This window comes from Gossypium hirsutum, chromosome A10 (assembly GCF_007990345.1).
Source record: "Gossypium hirsutum isolate 1008001.06 chromosome A10, Gossypium_hirsutum_v2.1, whole genome shotgun sequence".
Taxonomy (NCBI): domain Eukaryota; kingdom Viridiplantae; phylum Streptophyta; class Magnoliopsida; order Malvales; family Malvaceae; genus Gossypium; species Gossypium hirsutum.
Window position 1 is genome coordinate 61,662,973 of NC_053433.1, and position 15,482 is coordinate 61,678,454.

Here is a 15,482-nt window from a genome sequence, read left to right on the forward strand (position 1 = left end):
TGAGTGTTCAATTTGAAAAAAATGACTAAATCGCGTAAAGTGTAAAATTTGAGTTCTATTAGCTAAAGGTGTCTAATAGCTATGGAATCTTAAATTAGAGGTCCTTATGTGGTAATTAAACCATTGTTAATGTGGGTAGAGATATATGGGCATATATTAAGTGATTTTTAATGTTTAATTAAAGGTTATAATAGTAAATAATTAAATAAAGACTAAATAAATAAAATAAAAACACAATATCATCTTTTTAGTCATCATCTCTAACTGAATATTGAAGAAGAAGAAACCATTTTTGTCTATTTAGGGTTCGGTCATTTTGAAGCTTGATTAGTAAGTTTTTTTATCCCATTTTTAATGATTTATATATTTTTAAGATCGTTGCAGCTTAATCTGGTTTAAGGTTTAAGGACTAATTTGCAAAAATGTTAAAGGTTTAAGGTTGTGTGTTTTGATGTTTAATGGTAGAAAATGCATTCTTATTGTTAAATAAACAACATTAGTTAAGTGATTTCTAGTAAAATGTCCAATTAGGGATTAAATTGTGAAATGAGTAAATTTTGTGGTTAAATTGTGAAATAAATGAAAAATATGGTTTGCTAGGGACTTAATTGAAATCCGACTAATATGGGTTTTGGTTGAATTGCATGAATTTGTGATTTTATGAAATAAGGACTAAATTGTAAAAATATTAAAATGTTAAGGACAAAAGTGTAAATTTGTAAAAGTGTAAATTCGTCTTAATGTGTATTTTGGAACTAAATTGAATAGAGTGATAATTGAATAAGCTAAATTTGATATTATTTAGATCAAGAAAGGTGAAATATGGATTTATATTGGGGAAAGAACAAGGTTTCAGATTAATTGGCTTTTTACGTCGTTTTTACGTTCGAGGTAAGTTTGTATGTAATAAGTTTTGTTATAATTGTATTTTAAATGCTTTGATGTTGCATAAATTGTGAGTACGACTCTACAGACATGTTTGACGATGATTCTGCAAGTGAGAAATCCCAATTGAACCTTAGGAATAGATTAGGATATGAATGACATGTCATTAGGGGTTGTATTATTTGGGTGCTGGTCTGTACGTCCTACCGGCGGCTGAGTTATCCGGCATGTGTTGCGGATACTCGTCAGCTTGTGTGAGCAGCACCGTGTAGCTTTGTTATAACCGTCAGCTTGTGTAAGCAGACCCGTTGATAGCTCTAGTGTCAGCATTACATGTGATACGAGATTGAGATAGCTTCGGCTATATATATGTGGCACCTAGGGTGTGAGATTTTCAGGTATTTGATAGTATTCTGAATGGTTCAATGGGTATATATGTTAGATATGTGATTGAGTATAAGTTTAATACTAGATTGTACAGGCATGTACAGGAATCGTATGAGCTTTGAATCGAAGAAAGCTGTGAATTTTACATCAAATCTTATGTTTGAATATATGAAAGGTTCGTTAACTAATATGAGATATATGTTTATATTCAATTGGTTGAATTGTATATTTGTGGTTAATTGAATTTATTTTTATATGAACTTACTAAGCTTTATAGCTTACTTTGTTTATTTTTTGTGTTTTATAGTGAAATCAAAGCTAGCTCAGATTCGGGAATCATCAGAAACTTTATCACACTATCCAACTATCACCATGTTACTTTTGAACTTAAGAATTTTGGTATATGGCATGTATAGGATTGTGGTCATTTTGTATAGTTTGGTAATGAATTTAGTCATTTTGAAATGGCTTGTAAATGTTAATGTTTTGGTTTTGTATATAGCCATGAGAGTTGGCTTAATTTGATTGATTTGGTTGTGTATTCATATGTGCATATGGCTTTGGTTATGTGTTTATTGATGGATATGTGATGCTTGATGCTAATTGGTAATTAGGAATACTAAATGGTTAAGATATAAAATTTGTTATGTTTGAATTATAGGTAAAATAACGCATGTTTGAAATGTAATCATATTGATGATTTAAGAATCTGATAATTTGGTATAAATTGAATGAAATATTGTGATATTGTGTGCCTTGTATTTTTTGGTATTGAAATGGTATAAATGATGCTTGGTTGAGGTTGATTGAATGCCTATTTATGTCTTGTTTTGGTTCCATTTGGTTTAGTGTAGATGTATACAAATTTGGGTGGCAAAATGGCTTGGTAAATAGCCTATTTTAGTCCACACGGGTAGACACATGGGCGTGTGTCTCAACCGTGTGTGACACACGGTCAAGTTGCACGGTCGTGTGTCCATTAGTGTTGAAATAAAAATCAAGTTAGTATGCCCTACACGGGCGTGTGACTTGGGCGTGTGGCATAAGTCAATATACCCTTTGGCACAAAATAGCACATGGCTTGGCACACGGGTGTGTGTGGCCATTTCTTAGGGCACAGAGGCTAGCCACATGAGTGTGTGTGTTGGCCATGTGACCCAAGTCAGAGAGTTACACGGGGTCAAACACGAGCTGAGACACGACCATGTGATCTCATTTCAAATGTCCACACAGCCTATGACATGGGTGTGTCTTTGGCCGTGTGTGACACACGGCCGGGCCATATGGGCGTGTGTCCCCTGTAGTTTGAAAAATATTTTATGTTTTGTACAAATTTCCTGAGTTTTCAGTTTAGTCTTGAACCTTCTCGAATGCATGTTAGGGCCTTGCAGGCTCGTATTAAGGACAATGTGATCGTTGTTGAATGATGATTATATGAAATTGAAAATTGTATGTGAAATGTAGGTTTAAATGTGTTATAAGTCAAATAATGCTCCTTAACCTTATTCCAGTGTTTAATACAGGTAAAGGGTGTTACATAATCAACCAAGGATCTATGTACGAATTATGAATCGAGTTCAAACAAGATTGGAAATATACCTTTAGGAATCTGATTTCCTTCAGGGTTTCGATTCCAAGCCATAACAAGATCGTCTTGGCCCCTACGTAGTCCACCCAGTCAAGCACGAACAACAAAACTCTTTGAACTTTTTCAGAGAGAATTCAAAAAGGCTGCTAGAGCCTTTTAATTTTTCTTACTACCTCTATGTATCATCAAGGACCTTTTTTCTTTTTATTAATCACCTATAATAAAAATGGAATAATTCTTTTACTTTTAGAGAAAATCATCAAAGGTATTAAAATTTTATATTCTTTCCAAAAAATATTAACTTCCATAAATATTAACTCTAAAAATTAGTTGTGAATCGTATTCGCTAGGCGATACCATCCGTAAGGCAATATTATTCACCAAATGATACTATCTGCCATTCAATACTATCTGCCAGGTGATACAATCTGCCAAAGATGTATGTAGGAAGGTATACGCCCAACGTATTTGCGTAAAGTATGTTTTCTTTAACCATAGGGTATGATCCTATATGTTCTTGTAACGTTAGCAGTAATACTAGAACATTTCTAATGTTACAAGTAATGAGTGACATCTATTAATGCATCATTGCTACCCAAGTTACAAGAACTCGTGATTCGACATAACCTTTCTATGATAAACTTTTCATGTATTATATCCTTTTATCCTTTATATCAAGATTGGATACAAGTTCTGGTATAGTCAAACTTGTATAGTCCAATCCCATATTTCTTGATATTGTGAGTAGACTACAATAAACAAATAAGTGTGATATCTCATATCAACTTATTTGAGCATGGCTATGCATTTCTAGTCTCACTCCATTAAGTGACCCAAGATACTACTCCCGTTATGTAGGGAGATAAATCATATCTTGATCATATCCCATTACAAAGATTGTGGTATATCTAGCATCAGTCTTTATAGTACAATCTGTTATGGTAGATGTTTGACAGTATCAAAATATATGACTCACGATGTTCGAACAATGATGAACTCAAGTCTGAGGACCATATACATAGTTATCAATATGAGTAATGTTTGTGACTATTACATAATAATCCAACAAACATACTCACAGCAGGTCAGTCTAATAAGTTGTTCCCTAACACATACTTATGTATTAATTTTGACATCTCTATGTCAATGACAACATTTTTTCATTAATCAACTACACATTAGTCTCAATACACTATTAATGTCCAAACCCACAATAATACTTAACTAAGTATCTTTTAAGAATAATTATATTATTCTTAGGACTTTATTATTAATCAGTTTATTTATACACACATAAAAAGAAACTGAAATAACAATGGCATTACCTTATATTAACAAAAAAGGTAAAACAAGTATGTAATTACAATCACCTCATGATTAGTTTGGGCAAACTCTAACAGTGATACCCTAGACAGTGTTGAATTGAAGATGATTAAGGTCCTTCATAGTGATATCACGATATCCAACTCCCAAGGGATCCCCCCAAGTCCAGACTGATGAGGATATCATGATACTAGACCATGGATATAGCTATATCCCTGACGAGGCAGACAAAAAATGACTATAGGGGTAGTCTTTGTCCAACATGTCCCCCCAAAAAATTAGACGTCCAGCGGTAATTTGATCTAAAATTTTGGGTTGTAATCAGAAATTAAAAGCCATTTTTGGCTGAGAAGAGAGGGGAGAGCTTTTTAGTTTAGAGTTTCTTTCATCTTTTATTTTAGGTTTAGGGTAGTTTTCTTCTCCACAGATGTAGGATTTAGTTTTTTTTTTCAACTTCCTTATTTTCCTTGTATTTTCTTAGTCAATTAAGTTATTTTTTATTATAGCTTAGGTTTATTTATATGTTCATCACCTTAAAATCTTTTGTAATCACATTTTAGTCCTTGTTTAATATCAGTCAACTTTTCTTTCTTTTCACTTGTTAAAAACCATAGCTTTAGTATTTTTATTCATCCATCTTACTTCCATTGTTGTACTCTCCAAGCTTTTGCAGGAAATCTTGGGGTTTTATTCACTTCTCTTTAAGTTAATGCTTTCATGAGTAGGACTAGCTAAACCTTAGGTGGTTGGTTGATGGAAGTGTCATTTAGTTAGTTTTTGGTACAAGGACTAAATCGTAAAAACTAAAGTAAATTGAATACACTTGAAAACTTAGGATTGATGCCCTTAAGGGAAATTCAAGATAAGTGAGACTGAGAGGAGATCTTATCGAGCACCAATTTGTTAGTTTGGGATTAGTTGGTGAGGTTGAAAGATAAACCGAACTAATTTGTCTAAGTTAGTAAAGTTGAGGCCAATAGGTAAAATGGAACCAATTTAGGAGTTTAAGTAGTTTAGATCCCTAATTCAAAGGTTAACTAACAACATAAAAATCAACCAACCATTGTATGTTATCGTATTTGTTAGTTTTATACTTTGCTTAGTTTAGAATTTAGTCCCTTTCCATTTTTAGGTGGTTAATTAGTGTATTTGACCTTTTGCATGACTTTTTGTAATATAGAAGTTATTGAGTAGCTAGCTAGTGTAATGACCCAAAATTCACGGGCATTGAAAAAGTGCAATATCAGGCCTCCGTCTTAGTAAATTGAGTTCAAAAATAATTATTAAAAATATTTATGAGTCTAGTGATGTGTTTAATTAGATTTAAATTAGGTGAATTTAGCTTAATTTAGAGTAATTAGTGAAAAGGACTAAATTAAATAAGGTGTAAAGTTTAATTATAAAGTAAAAGAAAATAAAAGGGACTAAATAGGTAAATAAGCCAATTGCTTAAGATGACGCGGCAATGCATGGAAAAATCTTAGATTTTTTTTATTTATATTATAAAAATATTATTTAATCAAAACATTATAAATTATATTAATTAAATTTAAGATATTATATTATAGGAAATAAATAAAATAAAGACAATTGTATGATAAATGAATTAAAAATTTGCCAAATGGATGGTGAAGATATTGTACAAATGTACAAAAATATATGTGTACAATTATAGTATTTATACTTGTTATTAAATAGATATTTATTATTATTATTATTATTATTATTAATTTATTAAATTATAATTTATATTAATTATATTATGAGATTTTTATAGGATGATGAAATATTATATGATGAAATAAAATGAAGACAAGTGGATGATGATGATTTATTACAAGTGTATAAATAAAATATATACATTTGTAATATTTATATTTAAATTGAAAAATAGATATTTATTAATTATTACTAAGTTAAAGATATTTATTAATTAAATAATTAAATTATAAGATTTTTGTTTAATAAACAAATTACATAATGACAATTGTAATAAAATTATTAGTACAAATGTAAAATAAATATATAATTACTTATAATTTAAGCTAAAATATATTTGTTATTAAATAATTATTATATATTATGTTATTGTTTCCGTGCACAGGTTAATAGGAGTGTAGTGTCCTGGTCCAGCATCCAAACGATCCTGACTCTAATATCAAGATTTTGGTGATGTTTTCTTCCTTTAAGTGAAAGTGGCATGTACATAGGGATTATAATGGTTATTTTGGTATGTTATATAAAATTTGTTATAAAGAAAGGTATTTGGTGTTTTGATAATTAAATTAGTGAAATGGTAAAAATTGTTTATGGCATTAGTATCGAATTGAAATGGTTTGAATAGTTTTATAAGCTAATTAGAAATGATAATAGGGTTTTTATTAATTAAGTTGTTAAGTCAATATGTCAAGTATGATTTAAGTATATTTGAGTATATAAATGCATTGGTTGAAATACTAGAATTGGTTTGGTTGCAATTTGAAATTTGTAGGGAAGGTTAAATATTTATAAAGGGGTTATGTTGAATTTTTTTTTTAAAAATAGTCAAGTAGAAAAAGTTTTATATGAATTTATGATTGTATTATAATATGTTAGATAATTATTTGAATATTAATCGTAAATTGTCTGATTGTCCAGTAATGCCTCGTAACCTTGTTTCGGTGACAGATTAAGGTTAGAGTGGTGTTACAGTTGTTGGTATCAGAGCTATCAGGTTTAGTTGATTCTCGGGCTAAATCGGGCTCGAAACTGAGTGTAGAAATACATGCCACTGTTGAGTTGAAATTGAGTCGGGATTTTGGATGCTGACCTATTCGTTGTTTCTATTTTATAAATTAAAGATATTAGTTGAAAGAATAAACAATACTGATCAAGAAATGTATATTGGAGACGAAGAGTCGTATGAATTAGATGAAACGGAGTCAGTTACACTTAGCATAAATCCAGTAAGAAATTCACCCCCTAGAGTTAATAGAAGAAATGATAGAGATGTATATGATATATTACAAGTGATTGTTGATGCTTTGCAAAGAGTAGCGAGGACTTCTCCTGCTACGACTTCAACGCAAACTCAGAGATGGGCCCTGATAAAAGAATTGAGAAAATATGGTGCTACTGAATTTATGGGTCTGAAGGGAGTCGACCCATCCGTAACTGAAAATTGGATGGAGTCAACTAAAAGAATTTTACAGCAATTGGACTGTACCCCCCGGGAGTGTTTAATTTGTGTTGTATCGTTGCTACAAGGGGAAGCTTATTTATGGTGGGAATCAGTGGTTCGACATTTATCGGAGAAGAAGATAATATGGGACCTATTTCAGAAAGAATTTCAAAAGAAATATATCGAAGAAATTTATATCAAAGACAAGAAGCAAGAGTTTTTAATGCTGCAACAGGGTGACTTGTCAGTTATAGATTATGAGAGAGTTTTCAAGACTCAGTAGATATGCCTCTAAGTTTATTCCAACCGAAGCATATAGTTGTAAAAGATTTTTATGGGGATTGCATGAGGAGATTAAGGTACAGTTGGTATCTCACCGTATTACTGAGTTTGTAGATTTGATTGAGCGTGCCAAAATGGTAGAGCAAGTGTTGGGCCTCGATAAAAAGACTGAAAGTGTCAGACTAACTGGGAAACATGAGAGAACTACCAGCTTAAATCCGCAGCCAAAAAGATTAAAAGAATCTCAAGGTGGATGGAGATCCAGTTTTAGATTAGACAGAGGTGGTAGAAGCCGGAGAAAACAGACGACGGTATCTACTGGTAGTGTAAGAGGTCCACCCCGAGATGCAGAAATTTCAGAATACGGATATTGTGGGAAGAAACATTTAGGTGAATGTTGGAAAGCGACTAAAGGCTACTTCCATTGTGGGTCGACAAAGCACTTTGTTAAAGATTGTCCAAAGAATAAAAATGTTACTCCTGCCACATCACAAAGATCAGTGTCTACTGCTCGAGGCAGAGGTTTGGGCAGAGGTGGTTTGGTATCTAGAGAGAAGGTGTTCGAAGGAGCAGTGACATTGCTACCTAGCAATCCGAGGCCAAAATACCAACCATAGCCTATGTGGTCAGAACTCGTGAAGAAGGCAATGCCCACGACGTAGTAACAGGAATATTTTTATTGTATTCTGAGCCTGTTTATGCTTTGATTGATCTCGGATCTTCACACTCCTATATAAATTCAAAACTAGTTGAATTGGGGAAATTAAAATATAAGATGTCTAGAGTGTCTATAGAGGTGTTGAGTCTATTGGGGCAAACAATTTTAGTAAATCAAGTATGTTCGAGATGCCCGTTGACTATACAGAATAAAACTTTCCCTGTTGACTTGTTGATTATGCCATTTGGAGATTTTGATATAATACTGGGGATGGATTGGTTATCTAAATATGGAGTAATTTTTTACTATTATAAAAATAAATTCAGTATTCTGACAGAAGGTGGAGATGGAATTGAAGTAAATGGTGTTCATACTAGTGGGCCGGCACATATTATTTCAGTAATAAAGGCTAGTAAATTACTTCAACAGGGTTGTTCAGCATATTTGGCACATGTTATTAATTTAGATTCAGTTGGAAGCCAGTGCAGTAAAAAATTCGGACAGTTTGCAAGTTTCCTAATGTATTTCCCGAAGAACTACTGGCTTACCGCCAGATAGAGAGGTTGAATTTGCAATAAAGGTTTACTCAGGTACAGCTCCAACATCTATACCTCCATATCAATGTCACCTATAGAGTTGAAAGAGCTGAAGATACAGTTGCAAGACTTATTAGATCTTGGTTTTATCCGACCGAGCATATCACTGTGGGGAGCTCCGATATTATTTGTTAAAAAGAAGGATGGCTCGATGTGACTTTGTATTGATTATCGACAGCTGAATAAGGTGACAATTAAAAACAAATATCCACTGCCTCGTATCGATGATTTGTTTGATCAGTTGAGAGGAGCTTCTGTATTCTCGAAGATTGACTTAAGGTCAGGTTACTATCAGTTGAAGGTAAAAGAAAGTGATGTACCGAATACATCTTTCTGTACGAGGTATGGCCACTATGAGTTCTTAGTACTGCCATTCGGGTTGATAAATGCTCTAGCTATTTTTATGGATCTCATGAATCGTATCTTTCAACCGTATTTAGACTAGTTTGTAGTAGTTTTTATTGATGATATACTGGTTTATTCAAAGTTAGAGTTAGAGCATGATCATCATCTCAGGATTGTACTACAGATATTATAAAAGAAGCAGTTGTATGGAAAACTCATCAAATATGAGTTTTGGTTGTCGGAGGTTGTATTTTTGGGACATGTGGTATCAGTAGATGGAATCAGAGTTGATCGAAAAAGATTGAAGCAATTATTCAGTGGAAAGAATCAAAGAATGTATCTGATGTACATAGTTTTCTTGGTTTAGCTAGGTATTACAGAAGATTTGTGAATAGATTTTCGAAGATAGCATTATCGGTGACCAAGCTACTACAAAAGAATGTATCATTTGTGTAGAATGATCAGTGCCAAGAAAGTTTTGAAAAGTTGAAGCAAATGTTAACAGAGGCACCAGTTCTAACATTACTAGAGTTGAGGAAAGATTTTGTAGTGTATAATGATGCTTCTTTGAAAGGTCTGGGTTGTGTACTGATGCAGGACGGAAAGGTAATAGCCTATGCATCTCGTCAATTGAAACCACACGAGAGAAATTATCGGACTTATGATCTTGAGCTAGCAGTTATGATTTTTGCTTTAAAATTTTGGAGACATTATCTTTATGGTAAAAAATGCTACATCTATACTGATCGTAAAAGTTTAAAGTATCTTCTTTCTCAGAAAGAATTAAACTTGAGACAAAGACGGTGGATAGAGCTCTTAAAACATTATGATTGTGTTATATATTATCATCCGGGAAAAGCTAATGTTGTAGTTGATGCACAAGTAGGAAAGCTGCAATTGAATTGAGAGCGATGTTTGCACGACTTAAAATCAGTGATGATGGGAGTCTTTTGGCTGAGTTGAGAGTAAAGCCGATAATGTTTGATCAGATCGGATCAACATAGTTGGAAGACGATAATTTGTTGAAGAAAAGAGAAATGGTATAGAATGGTACAACAGAGAACTTTAGTATCGATGATTGTGGATATATCAAAATCAGATTTGTGTTCCAACTAATTTTGAGTTGAAGAAATTGATTCTTCAAGAACCTCACGACAGTCCATTTGCTTTACACCCCGGAGGCACGAAGATGTGTCGTGATTTACGAGAACTATATTGGTGGTCAGGGATGAAAAGAGATATAGTTGAATTTGTGAGTAAATGTTTAACTTGTCAGCGAGTAAAGGCAAAACATCAAGTTCCTACTGGATTACCTTAGCCTATTAATATTTTCGAATGGAAATGGGATCGCATCACGATAGATTTTGTTACGGGATTTCCACTGTCGGCGAGCAAAAAGAATGTTATTTGGGTGATAGTTGATCGACTTACCAAGTCCGCTCACTTTATAGCAGTCATTGCAGAAGCTCGCAAAAGTGTATATCCAAGAAATTGTTAGATTGCACGGTATTTTGATGTTAATAATTTCGGATCAAAATCCTCGGTTCACATCGAGATTTTGGAGACAGCTACATGAATCATTGGGTACTCGACTTAACTTTAGTACAGCCTTTCATCCACAAATAGATGGACAATCTGAACGGGTAATTCAGATATTAGAAGATATGCTTCGAGCTTGTATCATTGATTTTGAATTAGGTTGGGAATATTATTTGACATTAGCTGAATTTGTCTACAATAATAGTTTTCAATCTAGTATACAAATGGCCCTGTATGAAGCACTATATGGTCGAAGGTGTAGATCACTGGTATGTTGGACAGAATTGAATGAAAGAAAACTGATTGGGCTAGAATTAATTCAAGAAACAGAGGAAACAGTTAAAAAGATCAAAGATAGATTGAAGGCAGCTTTCGACAGACAAAAGTCTTATGCTAATTTAAAATGACGAGACATTGAATATTCAGTTGGAGACAAGGTATTTCTTAAAGTTTCTCCGTGGAAGAAAGTCTTGAGATTTGGTCAGAAAGGTAAATTGAGTCCATGTTTTATTGGGCCGTATGAAATAGTGGAAAGAATTGGACCGATTGCCTACCGATTAGCTTTGCCTTCAGAGTTACAAAAGATTCACGATGTTTTCCATGTTTTTATGCTTCGGAGATATAGGTCGGATCCTTCACATATCATCTCCACTAAAGACATTGAAATTCGACCGGATCTATCTTATAAAGAAGAGCCAGTGCAAATATTAGCTAGAGAAGTAAAGGAGTTGAGAAACAAACGGGTTCCTCTAGTAAAAGTGCTATGGAGAAATCATAAGGTGGAAAAAGCAACTTGGGAACCAGAAGAAACAATGAGAGCTCAATATCTTCATCTCCTCTCAGGTAAATTTCGAGGACGAATTTTATTAAGGGGGGAAGAAATGTAATGGCCTAAAATTTAGGGTATCGAAAAAGTGCAATATCGAGCCTCCGTCTTAATAAATCGAGTTCAAAAATAATTATTAGAAATATTTATGAGTCTAGTGATGTGTTTAATTAGGTTTAAATTAGGTGAATTTAGCTTAATTTAGAGTAATTAGTAAAATGACTAAATTAAATAAGGTGTAAAGTTTAATTATAAAGTAAAAGAAAATAAGAGGGACTAAATAGGTAAATAAGCCAATTGCTTAAGATGAGGCGGCAATGCATGAAAAAATCTTAGATTTTTTTATTTATATTATAAAAATATTATTTAATTAAAACATTATAAATTATATTAATTAAAGTTAACATGTTATATTATAGGAAATAAATAAAATAAAGACAATTGTATGATAAATAAATTAAAAATTTGCCAAATGGATGGTGAAGATATTGTACAAATATACAAAAATATATGCGTACAATTATAGTATTTATACTTGTTATTAAATAGATATTTATTATAGTGTATCATTTTTATTATTAATTAATTATATATAATTTATATAATTATATTATGAGATTTTTATAGGATGATGAAATATTATATGATGAAATAAAATGAAGACAAGTGGATGGAGATGATTTATTACAAGTGTATAAATAAAAAATATACATTTGTAATATTTATATTTAAATTGAAAAATAGATAGTTATTAATTATTATTAGTAAGTTAAAAATATTTATTAATTAAATAATTAAATTATAAGATTTTTGTTTGATAAACAAATTAAATAATGACAATTGTAATAAAATTATTAGTACAAATGTAAAATAAATATATAATTACTTATAATTTAAGCTAAAAGATATTTGTTATTAAATAATTATTATATATTATATTATTATAAGATAAAGTACATAAACCAAAAAAAACAAAGAAAAAACAAACAGAGGCATTAGAAATAGAGCAGGAAAAAGAAAAAAAGAAAAGAAAAAGGAAAAACTAAAGGTTTAAGGTTTAAAGCTTTTATTGGTAAGTCAATTAAGCCCTTTTTTTTATTTAATTTTAATGATTTAGAAGCTTTAAAACAAAGATTTGTTGAAAATAAGTTGAAGTTTTGGAAGTTTATAAGTTTTTAAGCATGGTTCATGTTGGACAAATTGTTGAATTAGAGATTTAATTGAATGAATTTCAAGTTAGATTTGATAAAGGGATTAAATTGTAAATGAAACTATAAGTTTTGTGTTGTGGGACTAAATTGAGAAAAATTTAAAATTAGGGATTTATGCTGAAAATTTAACAGTTAAATTTGAGTTTGGTCAAAATTTGAATAGAAATAAAGTATAAGTTGAGTTCAGAAAGTAAGTGAACTTAGTTAGGATCAAATTGAGAATAAGGAAGAAATTAAATAGAAATTCAATTATTATTGTAAAATTTGTGCTGTAATTAATAGTATAATTACTTAATTTTCGTAGCTAATAAAGAATTCGAGGTATCGGCACAAAAAGGGAAGGACAAGGTCATCGAGGAGTAACTGCAAAATTCGAGTTTGTATTACTAAAATTCAAATTATTTATTTATTCATTAAATGTTAAATTAATTTATGTATATGGTAAGTAAATTATAAGGTAAGTGTTATTGTTGAATTGAATGAGAATTGAGTTGAATGATGAATATGTATTGAAATTGAATTGTATGTGGATTGAAATAAAAAGTATATTGAATTGAGTTATAATTAAATTAAGAATGAAATTGAAATTGAAAAGTAATATGGAATACCCTATTAACTAGTCGGGCTGAGTCGAATATAATTGGCATGCCATAAGATTTGGAAGAGTACGGGATTTATCGGTTTTACTGATCAGGCACTTTATGTGTCGCATTTTAGGCACCTCGTGTTTCATTTCAAGCACTTATGTGTCGTATACTGATCAGGTACTATGTGCCGTTTTGAGGCACAATGTGCTGTACTGGTGTGTTTGGGTTGGAATCTGTCTATCCGTCAAATTCCGGGTTTGTTAATAGGGTGAGCAATTGAAATGAGAAACTTAAAATAACTTGATTGATTATATTATTGAAAATATTGAAAGAAATGAGAAAGTTGAATTATGGATTGAAATTGAGATTGAAAATGAAAGGCATGAACTTAATGTTCATGTAGTGATTGAAATTGTTACATGTGATATGTGATGGAAATTAAAGAATAGCCAAAAATTGTATTGTTATTGTTAATTAAAGAAAATTTAAGAATGAATTGATATTTGAGAAATTGGATAGTTACATTCTTGGTAATTATAATTCTTTATTGCTATTATAATTCGAATTATGGTAATACCACTGAGTAAGGAATGCTCAGCGTACAGTTGTTTTTGTGCGCAAGTTCATAGGAGTCCAGTGTCTCGGTCCAGCATCCAAACGATCCCGACTCCAGCATCAAGATTTTGGTAATGTTTTCTTCCTTTAAGTGAAAGTGGCATGTACATAGGGATTATAATGGTTATTTTGGTATGTTATATAAATTTTTGTTGTAAAGAAAGGTATTTGGTGTTTTGATAATTAAATTAGTGAAATGGTAAAAATTATTTATGCCATTGGTATTGAATTGAAATGGTCTGAATAGTTTTATAAGCTAATTAGAAATGATAATAAGGTTTTCATTAATTAAGTTGTTAAGTCAATATGTCAAGTATGATTTAAGTATATTTGAGTATATAAATGCATTGGTTGAAATACTAGAATTGGTTTGGTTGTAATTTGAAATTTGCAGGAAAGGTTAAATATTTATAAAGGGGTTATATTGAATTTTTTTTAAAAAAAAGAGTCAATTAGAAAAAGTTTTATATGAATTTATGATTGTATTATAATATGTTCAATAATTATTTAAATATTAATCGTTTATTGCCTGATTGTCTGATAATGTCTCGTAACCCTGTTCCGGCGATGATTTAGGGTTAGAGGGGTGTTACAGCTAGACTCCTTTCTTGCATGCTTGTCGAATAGAAATCATTAAATCACTGGCTCTTTTAGGTTCGACCCTTAGAGTACTCCGATATTCCATTGGACACTATAAATATTACAACTAACCTATCACACTTGTAGATACCACGATTAGTATTTGATTGATTATTGTTTTAGTGTTTATTTTTCTCAGTTCCAACGTTTGCGTGTCACGCGTCGAGAGGCAACCGGAATCATGGAAACTTTGGCTGGTCAAAGTCATTTAATTTTATGCTTTTATTTTTATGAGATGAGCATGATGATATTTATATGACTGCAAATGTATGTTCGTGCATATATGAGATAAGAATGTCACATGTACATGTCATGCATATATTGATCATTCATGATTGAAAATGAACATTAAAAACTTGCATGTTTTTTAAAATATTGAGTGAGAGAATGTCCCTAAGCAAGACCTACAGGCTTCATCAATGGTCTCTTGTGATGGCATGACAATTTAACTACCTCACAATAGGATTGTCATGTAGATCTCACTAAAGAGAATTCCTGAAAGTAAGTAGAACTCTCTTCAAATCTTATGATAATTGGATCGGCCTCTGTGGTGGGTATTATCATATGATATAGCAAGAAGTTATGTCTTCAAAGAGGACAACTATTCACAGAATACTACTCGATGAGATTGTCCCATGATGATTCATTTGTGGTGCATGATACGATAGGTGTTAAGTTGATGGTTATACACTCAATATCTTCAATATCTTCTAGTTAAGTAACTCCTTATGGAGCTCTACTTAATTTAGAAAGATGGAAAAGTGTTACATGATTATTTGTACATGTGAATGCCTAAGGAATTAGGTTCATGTGCTAATTGGATGGAAATTCATGTTCTTAC

At 31.5% G+C, this 15,482-nt stretch overlaps 1 protein-coding gene across 1 annotated transcript; it reads left to right on the forward strand.

Moving 5' to 3' along the window:
- Window positions 1–7,059: 7,059 nt before the first annotated feature.
- Window positions 7,060–7,626, forward strand: LOC107887889 (uncharacterized). Its single transcript, XM_016812107.1, has one exon. The coding sequence runs from the start codon at window positions 7,060–7,062 to the stop codon at window positions 7,624–7,626; it is 567 nt and encodes a 188-aa protein (XP_016667596.1).
- Window positions 7,627–15,482: the final 7,856 nt, after the last annotated feature.